General features: G+C 35.9%; 1 protein-coding gene across 2 annotated transcripts in view; it reads right to left on the bottom strand.

The window, feature by feature from the left end:
- Positions 1-4,898: 4,898 nt before the first annotated feature.
- Positions 4,899-22,451, bottom strand: part of SLC36A4 (solute carrier family 36 member 4) — a 45,891-nt gene continuing 28,338 nt past the window's right edge. For both annotated transcript variants that reach the window (XM_060018111.1, XM_060018113.1), the window contains 2 exons: positions 14,987-15,156; positions 4,899-9,160 (listed from right to left, as the gene is read on the bottom strand). In XM_060018111.1, coding sequence (XP_059874094.1) covers positions 8,853-9,160; positions 14,987-15,156 — 478 coding nt within the window. In that variant the 3' untranslated portion in view covers positions 4,899-8,852. The remainder of the gene's footprint in view (positions 9,161-14,986; positions 15,157-22,451) is intronic.

Below are 22,451 nucleotides of genomic sequence, written 5' to 3'. Positions count from 1 at the left end.
TAATATTATGAGGTTTATTATCTAGGGAGTTTCTCTCTTTCTTGCTGTGACAATATTTCTAGACCTAAGACTAACAAAATATGTGGATACCAAAAATATTTGTTCTTTCACCTGTTTCTTTTTTCCCAAAGCTCAATGAGCTTTTTCACGGTAATCGTTGAGAGAAGATGCCCCGAATACCGTACAAAAAGTAATATTGCATTTTGAAATTTTGGCAAGTGAATCTTCTTGTCAGAGGAAAAATTGTTTGCATTGTTTGGCAGATTTAAAGGGTTTCTGATCTATTGTCATTCTGTCAGTGTCTCAATTTTTATTGAAAAATGGTGACTAATGATGCAATTTATTTTACAAAAATGTGATCATTTCCATCACTTATATTTTAAGTCTCGAAAGATTCAGTCATCCCCATATTCGTTGTCGTCACCAACGGCAAATGCCGACATTTGCACCCGTTTTCAGCACTGATTCCCAATTTTCCATGTCCACAACCAGGGAAAACCACCTGGGGGCGCTCTTTCATTACTGTCAGGTCTTCTGTAGCCTAGCCAATTCCCTTAGCCATTCCTTCCACCAACAGTCTCTCACCAGCATTTCTCAAATTTTTGTTATCCTCAAACCACCGAATGGTTTACTCAGTGTGCTCGTGGACCATTAATTTTAATTGACTAGAAAGAGACATGATAAGTATTTAAATTATAAAAATGGAACATAATACTAATGGTAAGATTAATTATTTCATGTCAGTGGAAGAGGGATGATCTCATTGCTAACCTTTTTCACTTTGGGCTCAATAATTCAAGCATTGTGCATTATGTTTCTTTCCTGCCTCTTTTACTGCTGGTAAATTAGAGGATTAAAATGACAATTATACGTGATTGGGGATGTAAATGTTTGATGGCTGCATCTGATAAACCTGGATATTCAAGTCAAACATGGACCCAGAATTAATGGAGAGATTTAATGAGTAATACCTTGAAAATTCTAAGTCCACAATCAAATCGAAAGCTGACAGCTTATTTGGGGTAGCAACAAACAAATTCTTAATCTACTCTGGTTGCATTGTCTCTGTCAAGCACTTGTTTATATTGTATTGCTGCATCTTGATATGGCTTTCAAACATACCCACAGTTTCTTTGTTTTGTTTTCTCTGAGGCATTTGTACCCTAGCTTGTTTTGTCTTGTTTTTTGTTTTTCAATGAACAATTTGATTGCTATGTGTCTTGGCATGTTTCTCCTTGGGTTTATCCTGCCTGAGACTCTCTGCACTTCCTGAACTTTGGTGGTTATTTCCTTTCCCATGTTAGGGAAATTTTCGACTATAATCTCTTCAAATATTTTCTCAGGTCCTTTCTCTCTCTCTTCTCCTTCTGGGACCCCTATAATGCGAATGTTGGTACGTTTAATCTTGTCCCAAAGTTCTCTTAAGCTGTCTTCATTTCTTTTTCTTTATTCTGTTCCATGGCAGTGAATTCCACCATTCTGTCTTCCAGGTCACTTATCTGTTCTTCTGCCTCAGTTATTCTGCTATTGATTCCTTCTAGTGTATTTTCCATTTCAGTTATTGTATTGTTCATCTCTGCTTGTTTGTTCTTTAATTCTTCTAGGTGTTTTTTCTTTAATTCTTCCAGGTCTTTGTTAAACATTTCTTGCATCTTCTCTACCTTTTCCTCCATTCTTTTTCTGAGGTCCTGGATCATCTTCACTATCATTATTCTGAATTCTTTTTCTGGAAGGTTGCCTATCTGTACTTCATTTAGTTGCTTTTCTGGGTTTTATCTTGTTCCTTCATCTGGTACATAGTCCTCTGCCTTTTCATTTTGTGTATCTTTCTGTGAATGTGGTTTTCCTTCCACAGCCTGAAGAATTGTAGTTCTTCTTCCTTCTGCTGTCTGCCCTCTCTGCTATTCTTCTCAATTTCACTTTCCATTTTTAGGTATTTCTACAAAATGATCACCTTTGCAATCACTTTTCCCAACAGTGATAGCTTCTCATTCTTGATTTGCACTGGGGCCCCTCTCTGGCATATTCTGTGATGCACTTTGACAAGAGGTAGCTTCTCGGAACAGCCAGAGAATACTCTCCTGCATGAGAAGATTCCAATAAACTGAATGTATGAGTCTTAGCAGCAAGGATACATTAGGCATCAAAAGTTCAGGAAAATACCCTCAGATATCAGGACTAGATATTATATTTTAGACAGACACTTTTTTAGGCAGAAATTGTCCACTTGCATTCTAAGTCAGATGTAATCTTTTGTACAATAGGCAGAAAGTGTAACCTCATTTTTTTTTCCTACAGAACAATCTGCTTGTATAAAACATGAAGACATAAAGGATTGCGAAGAAGGATTTTCAATCTTTTCCTACTTATAGACTTCACATCCATTCTCAGAATCTCCTGAATATGTTCTTAAGGCTTGACTATTTCATAGGATTTTCTATAAGAGACTCAGACTTGAGTGCTTTATAGTTCTGTAGCTGGCTGAGCTCACATACAAAGTGGGAAAAGAGTGTCGTCGGCCACAGTCATTCAATAAATAGACGCGGGGTTGGAGGGGCCAGTACAAAAAGCTTGACTTGGCCCCTGCACCTGAAGGTTTTATTAAGTGCCAGAACTCTAATATGGGTTTTTCCTTGTTATTTTTGTCATTTCATTCATTCATCCCACAAATATTTTTTGAGCTTCTCCAATGTGACCGACACTCTTCTAGGCACTGGATATTCAGTAGGGAACACAAATGACAAAATTGCCTCCTTCATGGAACTTATATTCTCTAGGGGAGGACAGACAGAGAGGGAACCAAAAAATGAATATATGTATCTATACACACACACACACACACACACACACGGTATGCTTGTAGAACTCCCAATTTAATAGAGAGATGGACACAGAAAATGAATTACCACAGTGTGGAAAGTGGGTTAATGAACCCAAGGTCATTTGCTAGTGTGAAGGAAGGAGTACACAACTCGTTCTGGCTGGGGGAGAGGCTAGATGGAAGGCTTCCTGGTAGAAGGCATGCCTAAACTGAATCTTAACAATAACCAAGGATTGGCCAGGAAACAATGGGGGAGGGAGTAGAAGGAAGTAGTTTCAGCACAAAGACGTGATGAAGTCATGCAGATGAAAACCAGATGGTGTATGGTGTGTTTGTGGAGCAACCGGCAATTTGGTGTAATTTGGAGGCTGAGGCAGGGAGTGAGTGAGGCCCTTGATATTTGCACAGCTGAGGTTGGGGAAGGAGAGAAGATTTACGACAGGGGAGTCTGTAGCACTTAGTCTGTGCCCTCGTGGAGTATTGTCAGGTACTGGAGCTACAAAAGTATGTAAGGCTCGGTAGGTCCATGATCTGAAGGCACTTGCTTCTGCACTGCCCATTTTTTGTTCACTTTCTTGTTCTACTGAAGACCTGCTCAACCTTGATCCATGCCCAGCATACCTTTCCTCTCCACTCAGTGCAGGCTGGGTGGTCAGTGTCCAGCCCTCGTCCTGTAGCCTGGATCTAGATCCAGGATGGAGGATGGGGAAGTTACTCCCTAATTCCTTGGCGAGATGAATGTATTAACTTTCATGTGAGAAGCATTCTATTATCTCGTACAGGTGGTCCTGTGCTTCATGGCACCAGGTTAACAGTGAAGATCAAAGACCTTCATACCATTTAAGCCTTCAAACAAATCTGTCTCCATAGGGGAACTCTGAACCAAACCTGTTCTTCAAAAACTGATGTACCTTTTCTAAGAATTCTTTCCCCTGGGGTCTGTGGACCCCTTGAAATGTGAACCCCATAAATGGATATGCAAAATTTTGAGAGAAAGTGTGTATCTGTTAAGAACAAACACTAAACATTTTACATTAAAAAAAAAAACTAATTTTATAAGGTGGCCATATTTAATTTTTCTCCTCCAGCAAGTATTCCACAGGGTATTTCATTGCATTTATACCTGTATGTTATGTACCCAGTCCTATCCCCACTCTATTTTTTTGTTTGGCTGTTTTTTTTGTTTGTTTGTTTTTGGTCTTTATGCTCCTTCTGTTGCTTGACAAGAACATGTACTCCTACTACTAAAGCTTTATAAACTCCTTTTTCCTCTCTCAAAATCTTATTTCTTTTTCTCTCACAGCCTTCCTTTAACTAGTCACTTAAAAACAGTAAAACCCATCTCTTTCTCCTAGCACTATGGTTCCACTTTCTGCCGATCCTCCTTTCTTGGTCCAAAAGCATATTTTTACATAGCTGCAGTTAAAAATTAATTGTATGTATTTATTCTTTATCAAATTACTAATCTTCAATATAACATTAGTATAATTAATATGATCCCCATTGTATGCTAGGCTAAGATATCAGAATTTATGATTTCCTTATTGTTGAACATTTAGGTTGTTTTCAGTTTTTCACTATTAAACATAATGTTGCCAATGCACCTTTAGGTATAGGGTCTTTCTCTTCTGATGAACTATAGTATGTCCTTTAATTAAGTTCAAAGAGCAGAATTATTGATGTAAACGTGTAAATACCTTTATGGTCTCTGATTTGGGGTTGGCATAATGCAAGCAAAATGTATTAGTGGGACTGGTACATATTCTTGACCTTAAGAGAGTGGTAAATGACCTCATGGATGCAGCATCTGCAGACTGCCCTCCCTGCATTCACTCTGAAGGAAGTTCTGGTCATGGTTTTGAGTACGACCTTTCATTTTTAGTCAACTTCTGCTCTTAAATCCCAGAGGTGCATAATATCAGCTTCCAAGATTGAGGGTCACATGACAAGGAATTAACCGCAAAGACTTATTAAAATGTTATTATGAGAATATACTAGTGCCTTTTCCAGTTTATGACCTTTTTCAATGTCATTTAACCTTATAAAAGAAAAATTTATTTAAAAAGGTATTTGCAAGCAAAATAATATTTTATTGAAAATTCAGAAGTTACAGTACTTTAAGACATTTTTTCATATTATAAAGAAAAATAAGTTAAAAGAGAAAGAATAAACTCAAGTGCACTGATATTTAGTTTTCATTCAAACAAACATCATTTTGAAAAACCAAAATCCATAGCTTAATTTATTCACGGTATAAACACATATTTTCCTATTTCTCATCAAGAAAACTAATGGAATAATCTTCAGAGTAATCTTTCAACACATCACCTTCCTGGATCCAATTTAAATGGCAAATTAGTATCTAACTCCACCGACTACTGGAGTGTGTGTATGTGTATACATAAGAACTAGGTAACCTTGATATAAAATTTTTAAGAATGAGAGTGATTTGTCACTTCATTTTATCATAGGGCAATAAACAGCATTTCTAAAGCATGTTTTCTTATCCCCTAGGTTAAAACCAACCACTTTCAGAAAGGTGTTTAGCCTAGTGAGCACTAGTGGCATAAGTAAGATTAATTATGGTTAATCATACTGCCAAAGTGTTACTATTACAGTCAGCCATTTAGTATTAAGAAGTATCTTGTTATGACTTTTAGATCAAAGTCTCTCAAATTTTCTTATGAAGGGGAGCTAGTTGAGCCAAAAAGATTAAAAGACTCATTTTTTAAAAACTCATTTTATAGTATCAATGGTCTATATTTTTACCAAATTACTTTCTCAACAGAACATATTCATTGAGGCACTGGTATCACTTACATAATTTTATTTGTTATTTCCATTAGCTCTATTATGTATCCTCTCCCTTTCAAATGAAGAAAGGAGTGGGTACATACTTTTAGTAAACAAATGCAGTACTAAGCTGCTGTACTGCCATCTCTGGCATGTCAGTCCCAGAAGATGCCACGGGGAAGCTACAGTAAGCATGTCCACAGCTGGACATGGCACTAATGTAGGACGTCAATTAATATTTGTATAGTACTTTACAGTTAGAGAGCTTTTCTGTAACTACTATGAAAACAGTGAATGAAATCACCCCACGTTAGGACATTTACAACATGCACGTTGCATAAAATGCTTACAAAAATGTTAATTGCATTACATAGGCAAAAGGCAGAAATTGTTTTAATAGAGGAGAATCCAGAGAGGACAGAATTAAAACATAATGTAGCACTTGCTAACACAGTGCTTTTTTTCATTTGGTAACACCATACAAATTTGTCTTTAACTAAGAAAAAACTAGGTCTTCAGTCGTGGAGAAATCTGGCCATGGCAGGACAAGAAAATACTCTGATAAAAAATAAAAAAGGTCTGAAAGCCACTGTTTTGACAAGTTGACTCTGAAACTGGTGAAACCCTTTTGGCTGTAAGGGAACAGTGATGACTGACTTAGCTCAGAGGTCATCAGAGGTGAATAAAGCTTTCCTCCCCCCCCCCCCCCCACTCCACTAGTAGAAAAGGCTCGTAGGCACCTGATTAGCTTTCAGAGAAGAGGGTGATTTACTGTGGTGGCAGATGAAATGCTGAAGTCATTTAAGCAATAATGTAATGGACCAAAGATACCGGATACAAAATTTGACAGGTGCAATCACTCTCATTTTTCCAGGTCCCAAAGTAAAATCAACAGCTGGTTTAATCAAAATATCTTCTCCAAGCATCTTAGAAAATGTTATGACTCTTTAAAACTAAATTTTCAGAGGAAAAATACTGCTTGATTTTTTGCAAATAAAACACATCATTAAAAATCCTTAAGTAAGAGTGCATTTATACATCTAAATAGTATTTCTTGTTAAGAATTAAAACCGCTCTCTCCCTTCTTAGCCCCTCTTCCTTTCTGCATTTCAACTTTTCTCTTGTATTTAAAGTACTGATAATTTAGTGAATTGAGTACTGTATGTCGAGTCAGCACTCATTGCTTAAGGAAGCCTGGTTGATAATGTACCCACCATTTGTTCATTGAATTTAAAATTTATATATTACTATTATCAGCTATTTGAAATTTCATTAAATGTGATAAATTCCATAAGGAAAATAAACAAAGGCGAAAGTATAAAAATAAAATATCACACATAGACTAGAAATACTATCTGAAGACAGCTGACAAAAACCTAATAGTGCTTTCTATTAAATAATAGTCTTCAAGTCATATTATACCAAGTTATACATTAAAAAACACCTAATTTACTCTTAGATTCAAGATTATATAACATTAGTTTCAATGACAATTACTTTGCCTATAACTTCTTCCGCATTCTCCCGTGACTAAAGGTTCAACATAACAGATTTGACATAAAAGTGTCACAATTATTGGTGATTCTCAATGCAAATGTTTTTTAAAAAGTTTTGATTCTTAAGAATCTGTACCAAAATAAAGCTTCTGATATATCTTTGGATTATACTTGATGACTCAATGATGTAAGCAAAAAAATACTCGCGGTAACATTTACATATAAAAATACAGAATATATACACTACTGTGATCTTGGTGATATCTTACAGTATTACAAATTAGAGTATCACCAACCTGACTAAAAAGTTCGATGAGTTTTAAAGTATGAATTAAAAAAAATATATCAAGATTCTTAGTTTTAAACTTAACCATTTTCATATTCCATGCCCACTGAGATTCTTTGTTTTGGTTAATAACTGGGCTTGAAGAATATGGAGGAATAAAAGGTATTTCTCTGGAAGAAGCCTGGAGTGTCTCAGTATCTAGCAGAGTTTATTATTGTCTTGATTTTTTCCTAGGCCTGAATCTTTCTCTTATTCTGCCCATTCAGATCAATGGAAGGCTATGATAAGGAAAGCCATGAGGCCGAAAAGAGTACACAAGTCCTGTATTGTGTCAAATCTCTATTTTTTGCCATTAGGAAAGATAGTGCCTACAAACCTAGAAAGAAAGAAACAATAAGGAGAGCTAAATCCACACATAGGACAGCTGGGCACCTTCTACCATCCAGCAGTTAAACCAGCAAGGCATTTCTATTCTGTTTAAAAAGCATTGCTTCTTTCCCATGTTGAGGCTTACATGGCCATAGTGCAGGCTTTTTAGAGTTCCCTGACTTTCTGCTCAGGTCACATATACTTGTCAAAGATCATGACTTACAAAATACTGAAATATAATTAAACAGACTCAATACTAAAGTTAAACAACATAACTGATTCTTTTTCTAGGATGTGAAGTGAAAGATAAAAAATCCTGGACTGGGAATCAAAAGATCAGGTTCTCTTCATCTCAAGGCTGAGGGGTCTTGATCAAGTTACTTAACCATCCTGGCTATTCATTTCCTCAAAAAAACAAGGGAATATGTATTGGATAACTTTTAAAGTCTCTCAAATTTGGTTGAAACACTAAGTCAGAATCTTGCACAGTGCCTTTTGGTTTTCAGTATGAAGATCAGCTACCATTAAAGAATAGTGTCAAAATAATTCTGGTTTGGGGGATTTTCTGATTCTTACATTATGGCTAATGAGAGTTTTCTAAACTTCCACAGGGAAAACATAAGTATTTGGCTCTCTAATAAAAACATAATCGAGATATTTCTACATTATATACAAAGTATACTTTAAAATTCATTGGGATGGTCAGATTTTAGTCATCTATACTTCTTTTATTCTCTTCTTGTTGAAACCCTGTTCTCTCCTCAACTGGGTGGCAACAGAGTAGCATGGAGGTAAAAGAGAGAATCCTAAAGTATTTGATTGAGAGAAGAATAACAGAAGCATTTTCATTCTTTAATTTTTTTAACATTTTAATTTTTTCAATTTTCAGAACTAAAATTTTTGAAATTGCTGCTAATACGTAAAACCACAAATCTGTCGTAGTTTATCAGTATTGGTAAAGAATTATAATTTATTGCCAAAATATCAATGTTGTGCCGAAAGAAAACGGTTTTTAAGTGTATGGCAATGTGTTCCAATGTTCTTATTTTCATCATTTTCAGACTTGAGGCTCATAATTCTGCTTCTACTATTTCAAACCAGATGTAATGCATGTCGAATTCAAATTTAAAGAGGAACTTTGTGGAGTGCCAGCGAAAACTTTGACAGTAGGATAAATAATTTCTTCAACAGTCACATATGCACCTAACAAGAAACCAACAACTCCAGTGAACGCGATAGAAATATTTTTCAGGATCATCCATATACTGTAGTGCTCCTTAGAAAATGTAAGAATTTCAACCAGAGGCGGCAGGATCAAGGCCAATGTGCTGCTGCTCACAGCTCCGACGAAGGAAATCACAATGTCTAAACGAGGAATCAGAATCGCTCCAGCACCTAGAAAATTGAAAATACAAATTTTCCTTATGTAAATTTTTAATACTTATATGAACACTAACTGTAGATACATTCACTACATTAAAATTAATTGATGCAAGTAGGCACTACTAAACTATTGCTTGTGGGAGAATCTGTCACATTCTGTTCTGAGCTAAAAAAGAAAACAGAGAGAAACCAAAACAGTGAGTGATATTTCTCGGACTTTGACTTATCAACAGAGTTTCTTACATAAACGACTTTTAATTTTTGCTATGAAGTTCTGGGTGAAGAATGTATTTCATTACTCTGCCATATAGCTCATTCTATAAAGCACAAAACCTGGGGTGGTGTGATATAAATAAATCATTAAATAAATGAGAGAGAAGAGATAGCTATTCCTTACATTAGAATTCCAATTAACCAAAATAGAAGAAACATTGGAAATAGAAAATCATTATTAAGCAAACACCACGGTAATAACTGTTGCAGGAAAAGTCGATGAAGGATGCTAAAATTAGTGGGCAAAAACTGTATGAGAACAGGATATCTCTCTACAAGATATTTATCAATTATAAAGGGAAAAAGAGTACCTTTACAGTGGAGACATCTGACAGACACCACCTTAACCAAGTGATCAACGTTAACATCACCAATATTGATGCCATGATGTGATGTACTGAGAAGTGCAAAGCATCACCTGTGGCACTCTTGTTAAAAATGCCTAACTTCAACCTAATCATAAGAAAGCATCACACAAATCTACACTGAAGGAAATTCTGCAAAATTACTGACACTTCAAAGACATCAAGGTAAATAAAGAAAGATAAAAAAAGATAACTGTCAAGACTGGAGGAGACTAAGTAGACATGACAACTAAATTCACGTGGGACCTTGGATTGGCTCCTTGATCAGAAAAAGGGTATCAGTGGGAAAACTAGCAAAATCAAAATAAGGTCGATTAGTTAACAGTAGTGTCTTAATGTTAATTTTCTTAACTATACTGTGGTATGTAAGCTAACATTAGAGGAAATTGAGTAAAGGGCTTATGGTAATTCTACTTTCTTTTACAACTTTTCTAAGTGATTTCAAAATGAAAAGTTAAAAAAAAATAATGTACCATTATTGTCAACAGGATTTTAGTCCAAGATACCATCAAGTCTTCTGCAACTTTTGATCTGGAACTTTCTTGATCTTTATCTTACCAAATACCGACAGAAGGTTTGCAAAAATCAAGACTTATATTCAGGACTTCCCTGGTGGCTCAGTGGTTAAGAATCTGCTTGCCAGTGCAGGGGACATGGGTTCCAGCCCTGGTCCGGGAAGATCCCACATGCCGCGGAGCAACTAAGCCCGCGTGCCACAACTACTGAAGCCTGTGTGCCACAACTTCTGAAGCCCACGTGCCTAGAGCCTGTGCTCCACAACAAGAGAAACCACCGCAATGAGAAGCCCGCGCACTGCAACGAAGAGTAGCCCCCGCTCGCCGCAACTAGAGAAAGCCCGTGCACAGCAACGAAGACCCAACGCAGCCAAAAATAAATAAATAAAATAAATAAGTTTTTTTAAAAAGACTCATATTCTTTCTCCAAATTGTCCTTAGATGGTTCATTGAATGATCTGTCGAGGGTTGGAGCTGCCATCAGAAATAACAGCTGAGTTTGCTCACATGAAAGCTGTGACAACTATATCACCACTGCCACCAAAGGTGACTATGTAACCACAGTTCCAGCTGTGAGGACTCTAATTATGTATGTGTTGGCTTTCTTTACTTGTCTTCAAAAGGTATCAGTTTTCTCTCCAATCTTTGTTATCCCTCTTTTATTTCTAAGTTTACCTCCTTTTGCTTTTCTTTTTTCTCTGTCTTTGTCTCTTACTGAACTTTCTGTGGTATATATACAATTTAATTCATGCTCTTTGTAATTAAGTCTTGAGTTTGCAGTCTACTGGCTTCTTTGCTTCTTAATTTTCAGTTTATGGTTTTCTCCCCTCCCCTATTCTCTTTGTGGCCCTCGATGTTTTTCAGGAGGATGTGGGATTAATTTGGAAACACCACATTTCTTAGAACCACAGTTATTTACCACTTTTTATTTAAATTATTACAAAAGCTAAAACCCTAAAAATTATTTTGAGATCATAAATCTAGCTGCACACCTACAAGGCTGAAGTACAAGAAACCTTCCTAAGTAAAACAACTGAATTTGAAGAAGTTGGAACTCTAAACTAGAAATACTTTATAAAGTGGACCCGTTTAATGGATGCGTGCTACATCCTTTTAACATTTCTCTCAAGGGAACTATAAAGTATAACTCTCAAACACAATCAGAACCTTTTAAAATTCATTGACTATATCCATTTTGTGGAAACATGCTTCACCTACTTATAGTAGGTGGCAGTATTAAAGGACAACCATACAAACATGACTACAACCTTGCCATCTGAAGAATGGAATCTATTTTTCATCATTTAGTGTCTTCCGATAATCCAATATGTTACTAGTAAATCAAGTGAAATGTTGGAAAACCATGCGGAGGAACACTATAGTATTTTAGAATTTACGCATTCGGACTAAAATTCCACTTATCAAACACTTTTAATTTTTTTGTGTGCGTGTGGTACACGGGCCTCTCACTGTTGTGGCCTCTCCCGTTGCGGAGTACAGGCTCCAGACGCGCAGGCTCAGCGGCCATGGCTCACGGGCCTAGCCACTCCGCGGCATGTGGGATCTTCCCAGACCGGAGCACGAACCCGTGTCCCCTGCATCGGCAGGCAGACTCTCAACCACTGCGCCACCAGGGAAGCCCTATCAAACACTTTTAAATCATGAAATTTATTGATTAAAGTCATTCTTTCAATGTTATATAACCAATAGATATCTGCAAGTAAAAAATGGCTTGAAACGTTATTAGATAATGTTATTAGTCAGACGAAGAAGAGAAATATATACACTTTAGGCAAATCCAACATAGAAGAACTCAAAAATCACAAAAACAGTAAGTCAAAGGAAAGCTTGGGATAAGGATAGTTTATTCATTACAAATATTCGCTATAGGATTACTATAAATAGGTTGCCCCATGTCATTTACAGACAGTTGTTATGAATATATCTATTAAGTACTAATTAAGCTTATCCAGTATTTCCCAAAACTATATTATAGAGAAAAAGAATGTATCCTTAAGGTACAAAGTTTCCTCTAACATGAAAAAAGAGCCTATTTAGGTCCATTTTTTTGCAGCTAAATGGTGAAAGCAGATATATCAGAAAATAAAATGCCTGATATTGTAACATCAACAACAAAACTGTGAGAAACACTCTAGCACATAAATTTTAATTACACAAAGAGTGAATGGTCCTCTCCATATACCTACTGGCTCTTAAGATAGAATATTAGGGTACAGAATGGTACTTTTTCTCATCTGCAGTGACAACTAACTTAAATGAAGGATTTTAGTATGTCTTCTTAGTATTCTACAAACTACCAAAGATTTATGCTTTATGTCGTCATAGTTTACTAGAAGTAGAAAGCACACTCTCAGATCCAAGGGCTTTTCAAATTAGAAATAGTAGAAGGATCAATGAATTGGACAATAACAGAAATAAGCAGTATTTAACATATTTTGCAGGTTCAATTCAAACAGGGAATCAAAATACTCATGTCAAATCAAAATTTAACAGCTTTTTCTACAGGTCTGCTTTTAAAATAAAAGGCATTTATTGTAGTCCAAGGTGGCCTCTGGCCAGTTTCTATCCACTCTTCTCCCTCACCTGTGCAATGCCTATCTAGCAGGGAAGTGCCTACAGGGAAATGCAGGAAGAGTCTGACCCATCCTTTCAAGCTTTTGAGTTCCACCAAGAAGATACTGTGAAACAGTGATTCAAATACTAAACGGAGACTTGGACATAACCAGTATAACCCAAGCTGATGAGCCCACTACTTTGAAGACCCATCCTGTAAACGTGGATTCAGTACTTGGAAGGGATTATGGAACGCTGAAACATGCAAACCCAGCTGAGCCTCCACTCTCATTGCAAGTGCTGCACTGCCTGCTCTACAGATATGACAAGGCCCCATCAGCTCTCCACGCATTCATCAATAAAGAGCCTGACCCAGAAGCTTATCAAGTGCTTTGGAGAACAGATTCAAAACAGTCCCGTCATGAATATCACTTGGCTTTTACTTTAATTTGGAAGGATGGGCCAAAGACGTAAATGAAGCTCAGTGTCCAATGATGTGTTTCAGGGAAGTAGGACAGAATATGGCACGCTCTGTGTTCTCTTTGTTCAAAGTATGCTGTAAATATAACCCTCATATATGGTTAAGTAGGTTTACCTACTTTTAACTAAAAGAAAGAAGCAGCAAAGAAAAAGCTGCAATCCTCTGTGACATGAACTCAGCTCCTGAGGAAAAGCCCTGGCTTCTGGGAATAAATCCTGGTAACAGATGTGCAGTATGGTCTGTACCTCAGCAGACAGGCAGCTCAACATGACGACAGCAGCCCATGTGCAGAAACGGATGAAGTTATTAAAATTCAGTAACTAACTCTAAAAGGAGACATACTATCAGAATAGAACGGTCTTACATCTACTGATAAAAGGACTTTGACTGAAATAAGTCTTTGTATTTAGTAGTTGTCAAAATGTCAATAAAATCAATGTGTAAAAAATATTCCAAAATGTTTTAAAGTAACTTTTTCCTCCTGAATGTTTCATTAGTCGTCAAAGTATGGGCTTATTGACGTCATTCCTCAATGTGATTTCCCTTCTTAGTTTACTTATTTCATTTAACTGATTACTTTGAAAAATAAGTTTTATCTAATTTTCCCAGTTTTGCTTTTTCTTTGAACACAATGTAATACACCCAATTCTTTAAATCTAGGCATAAGCTCCACCCCAAGCTGCTCAATGTAATTGACAGAGTTGCCCAGAATTTCTAGTTCTACCATTCTCTAACCTTGAGTGGGCCAAGATGGTGATTCACATCTTCTATAGAATTTCCAAAGCTGCTTGTTCCCCAAAATCCCCAGTAATCTGGTCCCTGGTATCATTCTAAGCAATCCCGTTAGTTCAGTGTTGCAGTCATCTTTCTATTTGAGATTATCGTAAAAGTGGTGGCAATAAAACAATTATTTCTAACTACTTTGTTAATATTTTTAAATGTCTTATCTTCATTTCACAGTTGAGGAAAGCAGGACTCAAAGGTGGTTTGTAACTTACCTAAAGACACCAGCAAGGAAGTGGGAGGCCTGAGTTTGAACCGTCAGTTCAGTGTGACTGTAAAACTCATACTCTCTCCACTATCCCAAACTCAAGCTCCCTCTCCACGAGCCTCCATCCTTAATTCTACCTTGTGGAGGCATTCTACAATGTGAAACTTTAATAAGAGATTATACACACTCCTTCAAATAATAAGTAAAATAAGCCACTGAAATTATTAAAGACCAAAACAGAAAAAAACCCATTCGTATAGGTAGACATGGAGAGTTAAAATGTTAAATATACAAAAGTTAACAGATACAAAAAAGTTGAGGAAAACTAGAAAACCAAAGTAAAATGTGTATCAACAATATAAGGGGTCTTTTATGCATCTGATTTAAATATACTTATATTTCAATCATGAGTGAGGTCATTTCCAAAATAATAAGTTGATTAGTTGTTTTAAGTGTGATAGGAGCTAGTTTGTGTTTTTCTTCTATAGATATAGAATAACAGAATTTTAAACCAAAATGTATCCCAGCTAGGTGAACAAAATTGTTTTAAAAATATAAAAAAATATACTTTTAAGTAGCTTCATTATAAGAAATTCAACAATAAAAATCATTATGCTATAAATATGCAGTGATACTTACAAGTAATAGTAACCAAGAAGGACCTTATAGCAAATTCACAGATTTGCTTCCATTTAGCATGAAATCTGGATGTGATCACAGGGATAATTATCTCTGCTGGAACATAGAACTGAATTGAATATGTCACAAAGATGCCGAAGGAATAGAGAATTTTCACTGATTGATATAACCTGTTAAAAAATTTCAAAATTTAGTCATTCTTTTATTTCCAGCTTTATTGAGGTACGACTGACCAATAAAATTATAATACATTTAAAGTCCACAACGTGATGATTTGATATATGTATACATTGTGAAAGAATTCCCACAACTGAGTTAATCAACAAACATATCCATCACCTCACATATTTGCCTTTTTTTTCCATTTTGGCGATAACACTTTGATTCTGTTCTCTTGGCAATTTCAATTATATAACACATATCAACCACAGTCACCATGTTATACATTAGAGCCTCAGACCTTATTCATCTTTTAACCGAAAATTTGTACCCTTTTACCAAACTCTCCTCTTCTTCCCCATCCACCAGCCCCTGGCAACCACCAGTCTATTCTCTGTTTATTTGAGTCATTAAAACGAAAGTTAGATTAAGACAACAACATGCATGAACCTGGCAGGCATTATGCTAAGTGAAATAAGCCAGAGAAAGACAAATCCTGCATGGTATCACTTAGATGTCAAGATTATAAACAGTTTCCTAAACTGTCGTCAAGCAAGAAGGAATTCGGTAAGTCTCCTTATATAATGTATTCATCATACGAGTGAAGGAGGAAGGAAGAAAGCTGAGTAGAAATAGATTTGAGGGAGGGGATATGGGGATATATGTATACATATAGCTGATTCACTTTGTTAGACAGCAGAAACTAACATAACGTTGTAAAGCAATTATACTCCAATAAAGATGTTAAAAAAAAAAATGAAGTCCCCAAAATACAAAGTGAAAAAATTGTAAAAAAAAAAAAAAGAGGGAGAGAGAAATAGATTTGAAATTCTACAAACAGCATAATTAAGGCAAGAAGGAATGCCTTAGGGCCAGCAACAATACTATCTTAATTTTAAAATGATTCAAGATATATTTCTCAGCTTGATGCTTAAACATAAATGGTCAAGCTACTGAAATGTACAAAATAACCAAAAGATTGCTTCATATACTCTGATACGTAATTGTGGAGAATTAAATGAATATTCTTATCAGTTTATTATTACAACATTTCTTTTTTTCTAATTATATTTTAACTTACATGTTTTAAAAATATGATTACCAATATATCTAAAAATATATCATTATGTATATAAGTATAATTACTTTTCTATTTATATAAAACAAATTGTATGGGTTAAAAATCTGGTTATTATTAATACCATTCAGTAATAATTATATGTAATTACTATCACTTGGTGTTACACAGAGTAGAAATTGGAAATAAAATGGTTTGGGTCTTTTAGAAGCTGGTATATTTGCTAATCATCCACCAAAGAGTAATACAGAAATGAGTGTTTAAGAGAAGCGCTACAGTCTTTTAAAATCAACTCTTCCACTTTTACTTCTTTTTTGTTTTAAGAACCCACTAATTTCTATGTTTGATATCTACATTTTCAAGTACTATTTTTCTCTACTCAACTTTTCTATATCTTATCAACCTTTGTTCTCATTTTGGTTTTAAGCATGTATCTGTGGTAACTGTCCATAGGTACTAAGTTTTAGAAATGAAGAGTTGAAAGAAGAATCTACCCAGTAAACTGTCTCTCAAAAGGATAAAAAAACTTGCTTAAAGTGATAGGAATTTGTTTTGATGATATATAGGAATATAAAACAACTTTTAAATAACATATGGTACACGTTAAAAGATATTTTAAAACTCAGTGCCAGGGACTTCCCTGGCGGTCCAGTGGTTAACACTGCCTTCCAATGCAGCAGGTGTAGGTTTGATCCCTGGTTGGAGAACTAAGATCCCACATGCTGTGGAGTGCAGCTAAAAATTTAAAAGAAAGAAGAAAGAAAGAAAGAAAGGGAAGAAAAGGAAGAAAGTGAAGGAAGGAAGGAAGGAAGGGAGGGAGGAAAGGAGGGAGGAAAGAAAGAAAGAAAGAAAGAACGAAAGAAAGAAAGAAAGGGAAAGAAAGAAAGAAAGAAAAAGAAAACAAGTCTTCAAAACAAAACAAAACTCAGTGCCAAAGTTCTTGAAAGTTAGAGGCTATGTTTTATTCTTCTCTGTATAAACCCCCATGCACTTGGCAGGGGATAGATACTTATTAAATGTTAATTAAATTAATATTAATGATCAAAAATGGGTATGGATAGGTGATTCTTAGAAACTACGTCTAATCATTATCACAAATAAAAATACTTCAAAAATGAAATGACTCTTGCTTGAAAACAAAGTCTGTTATACTGGTAGCAAAGAAATGTAGTATCTTAGTAAAGAGCAGAAATATATTTTTTAAATAATTATTTTGCAGTCAATATATAGAATCAGATTATGGGGGAGAAAACAACTCAACGGTCCAGTGAAAACATAAGTTTTGAAAACAGAGGATTTCAAAAACTGCAATGTTTCTATTCTTTTCCCCACATTGGCTAAGAAATCAATACCTAAACAAAATTCATAGATAAGAATATCTTAATTTTTTTAAAGCTAACCTGAGAAATAGGTGGCTGACTGATTCTCTTTCTCTCAAGGTTGAATACAGAAGCTACTCTTGGAAAGAATCTAGTAAGTCACTTTCCCTCTTGGACCTTTCATGACTGTCAAGAATCTCGAGGGTTAAGATCTGTCAAGAAGTCTTTGTGAGAACTAGCTACAATCCTGTAGCATGTTCACTAGAATGTAAGCACTACGAGGGAGAGATTTTTTATCTGTTCACTGCTGTTATCACTAGTGCCTGGGAACACTTCCTAGTACAAAAAACACATACAATAAATATCTGTTAGATGAAAAATGAATTTGATAGACGCCCTACGTTTTAAATGTAATAATATTCACTGTGAGGAAGAAAATGACAGACAGAGGAAAGGAGAGGCAGAAGCCGTTTGGGCCAGGATTCCTAGATACAGGCAACTTTAATATTGGAAGATCATGAAGAATTACTGAGGGAGAGGACAGAGGGAATAGTCCAGAATATACAAACCTTCTTTTTCCAGTTTCCCTAAATTTACTGCTCTACTTCTTTGTTTACTGTGCCTCTTGGTGAGTCCATTCTTGCCTAAATATTTTCATCTCAGGGGACAAACTCCTCAGAGTTCAGCTCCCTGATTGTGTGGTAGGGTGAGTTAAGGTGTAGTGTGGCTTGATTACCTGCCACTATTTGTGAGTTTTATTTCCCAGAATACTCAGCCTCCTATAGCTCCTATATGCTGCAAGCATGAGCTCAGACTGAAGGTTTGTTCTGTTTTGGGGGGGAAATGAAGTCCCAGTTCAATATTCTAAATAAATTAAAATACCTACTCCATACCTTCCTGGTTCTTACATGCTACTTTCCTATTTTTGGTTGAATCTCCCCTATCCATTGTGTGCTTCACGAAGAATGCCACGTGTGAGGCAGCAGAAGTCACCTAACTGCTTCTCAGTGTTTGTCTATATGAAAACCTAATATCCTTGATATCTGTTAGTGGAAGTGTGTCTGCTATTTGGGTTACTTTAGTGGAAACCTTGGAAAACCTCTGCTAAAACATCATTCAACTAAGACTAGCAGTAATAAGAGAAATGCTTTTATGCCTAGAACACTATTTAACAAACGTTTACTAAGTGCCTCTTAAATGCTGAGTTATGTGCTAGATTGTGGATATGCATCACAAACCCAGAAGATGCAGGGTTCCTGCCCTCAAGGTGCTAATGTTCTAGCTCAGAATTGTGAATTTACTTCATTATCATCTTTAAATACAGCCTTTACTTCAAAAGCTAAATGCAATATATTGAACAATATTATTCGTAACTAGTTTTAAAAAATGATGCCTCACTAAGATTGAGGGTAATAAATAATAATAACTTGGAGCCTCTCTAATCCATACTCGCTTTATTCTGGGGCTGCTTTCTAATTCAATCTTTTCTTGTAGAACTACTACCCGTATGAACTCTGAGACTTTAAGTCAATGTGGCATCAAAAGCCCTTTACAGCTTCCCATAGCTAGCGGCTATGAGTTCCCTAGGCTCTTGTGACAGTCATTGGATTTCATGCCCAGCCGACAAAGAGTACACTGTATGTTCTCTAAATTGCTAGGCCTATGGCCTGAAGCACGGGTGGGTTGCATTTCAAGAAAGGAACATTAGATATAACCCCATGACTGTTCTAGTCCAAACTTCTCATTTTGGAAGACTATCACTATAACAGACAAGCATCTCCTCTCCAGCATCCCCCAGCCATGGCTAGTATTTTAACTGTCCCAGCTGAAGACCATAAAGAAATAAGACTATAGGCCACAGAAGGCATATATACACAATGAGAAGGTGTCACAAGTTCTCTAAAGGAGAGTATCTTGACTTGCTTTCCTGTTTTTTCCAGATTTTTGTTTCTTAGGATACAAGGCTCTCCTCTTCTAAATAAAAAAGCAGGTGTCTAGCTAGGCTTTCTTGAATAGAAAATATGATCTGATAGTCCCTTTTTAATCAAGGCTGGCGACTAGTTCCTTTCTAACTGGGGAGCCACAGCAATTAGGGATAAGGCAAGAGGTGGGAAGGGGATGCAGAAAAAGGGAAGGATTAATTTAAGCTACTGCAGGGACAGTATCACTCGCTCAGGATTTAGTTGTGAATACCAAAAGCACTCCCTCCACAGCCTTGCCCACTGCTCCTTCACCATGTTCTTAATTCCCTGCGGACAGGAACGTCTCAACTTGACATGCACGCACTCTCACTTTCGCCCTTAAGACTTTCGGTAAATACTTTCGTGAGTAAGAGTAGGGAAGAATTCTGAGATTGTTTCCCCACCTACATTTTATAGTTGACATTAAAAGTACTTGTCAAATTTATTTATAAATTTGTTTTCAGGATTTAGTCTGAATATTATTCCAAGTGGAGAAACATACCATCCTATTTTCTAGACATTATATTGTCTTTGAAAGAGGAACTAAGCTACCATAATTTTTAGCCTTGATTCTCTTATATTAAGCTACTTAAGTTTCTACTCCACATTAAACTGTTACAAAAAAAAAGAAGCACATTTGAAGGAAACAAAATTACATAATCAACTATAAAACAGGTTAATGAAATAAATGCTGAACAACCATATATCTTGTTTGTAGTCATGCCTCCAGCTTGAAACAAATGTATGACATTAAAACATGTTCCATCTTGAAATACCTTTGTAAATATGTCATAGCTAAAGTAAAACTACAATTAAAAATAAATAAATAACACACTGCATGTATGCCTCTTGTGCAACCTGGAAACTATTCTAGGTACTTTCTCTCTGTCATAAATAGTTCCCTACATACCTTTGTTCTAACAACATTCTGGACTCCAGTGAAGACCCAGGATTCAAATGATTACTGAATAGCAGTCAAACTCTCATTAGGAAGCCAGCCAAAATATATACTATTTATTTTATTTTATTTTTTTAATGGGAAACAATGCTTTATTTTTTCTTAACATCTTTATTGGAGTATAATTGCTTTACAATGGTGTGTTAGTTTCTGCTTTATAACAAAGTGAATCAGCTATACATATACATATATCCCCATGTACGTATACCCCCTTGCATCTCCCTCCCACCCTCCCTATCCCACCCCTCTAGGCGGTCACAAAGCACTGTGCTGATCTCCCTGTGCTATGCGGCTGCTTCCCACTAGCTATCTATTTTACAAAATATATACTATTTAAACTTAAGGTTTCACAGACTTTTACCCAAGCAGCTAAAGGAGTGGTGTGATTTCAATTAAATCAGCATTTATTCTTTGCATTTATCAAAACTAAGGAGTTACCTTCCATTTCATAAATAAGGTAGCAAGTCTGCATTGTAATAACTGCCAATATCTTTTTTAAATCTCCAAAGACCAATCTCTGGAAGAAGAAAAAACCCTGTATATTGCTTCATTTAGCAGAATATGGTTCTAATATTAAAGAAAATATTAAGATGTATATAATATTAATATGAATATTCATACTATTTACTTACAGTTGACCCTTGACCAACATAGAGGTGAGGGGTGCCAACCCGCACAGCTGAAAATTCGCATATAACTTTTGATTCCCCCCAAAATTAACTACTAATAGCCTACTGTTGACTGGAAGCCTTACTGATAAACAGTCAATTAACGCATATTTTGTATGTTATATGTATAGCTACATATATTTTATAGATTTATGACATACCTAACTTTTTAATTTTTTTGATATTTCTAGGCTATGTAGTTTCTGAGTTTTTTCAAATTGTCGCAAATCTCAACAAGTTTTTCAAGGAGGTGGGTCAAAAACATCTTGCTGCAATTTATGTCAAAGAGTGTTCTACCTGTGTTTTCCTCTAAGAGTTTTATAGTGTCTGGCCTTACATTAAGGTCTTTAATCCATTTTGAGTTTATTTTTGTGTATGGTGTTAGGGAGTGTTCTAATTTCGTTCTTTTACATGTAGCTGTCCAGTTTTCCCACCTCCTAGAGTAATGAAAATAAAAACAAAAAGAAAACCATAAAGAAGACGAAAGACAACCCTCAGAATGGGAGAAAATATTTGCAAATGAAGCAACTGACAAAGGATTAATCTCCAAAATATACAAGCTGCTCATGTAGCTCAATACCAAAAAAAGAGACAACCAAATCAAAAAACAGGCAGAAGACCTAAATAGACATTTCTCCACAGAAGATATACAGATGGCCAACAAACACATGAAAAGATGCTCCACATCACTAATTATCAGAGAAATGCAAATCAAAACTACAATGAGGTATCACCTCACACTGGTCAGAATGGCCATCATCAAAAAATCTACAAACAATAAATGCTGGAGAGGGTGTGGAGAAAAGGGAACCCTCTTGCACTGTTGGTGGGACTATAAATTGATACAGCCACTATGGAGAACAGTATGGAGGTTCCTTAAAAAACTAAAAATATAACTACCATATGATCCAGCAATCTCACTACTGGGCATATACTCAGAGAAAACCATAATTCAAAAAGACACATGCACCCCAATGTTCACAGCAGCACTATTTACAATAGCCAGGACATGGCAGCAACCTAAATGTCCATCAACAGAGGAATGGATAAAGAAGATGTGATACATATATACAATGGAATATTACTCAGCCATAAAAAGGAATGAAATTGGGTCATTTGTAGAGACGTGGATGGACCTAGAAAGTGTCATACAGAGCGAAGTAAGTCAGAAAGAGAAAAACAAATATCGTATATTAACACATATATGTGGAATCTAGAAAAATGGTATAGATGATCTTATTTGCAAAGCAGAAATAGAGACACAGACATAGAGGACAAATGTATGGATACCAAGGGGGAAGGAGGGATGGGAGGAATTGGGA

This window comes from Delphinus delphis, chromosome 8 (assembly GCF_949987515.2).
Source record: "Delphinus delphis chromosome 8, mDelDel1.2, whole genome shotgun sequence".
Classification (NCBI taxonomy): domain Eukaryota; kingdom Metazoa; phylum Chordata; class Mammalia; order Artiodactyla; family Delphinidae; genus Delphinus; species Delphinus delphis.
The sequence above is the reverse complement of the archived record's forward strand: the minus strand, read 5'-3'. Positions and strand labels throughout refer to the sequence as shown.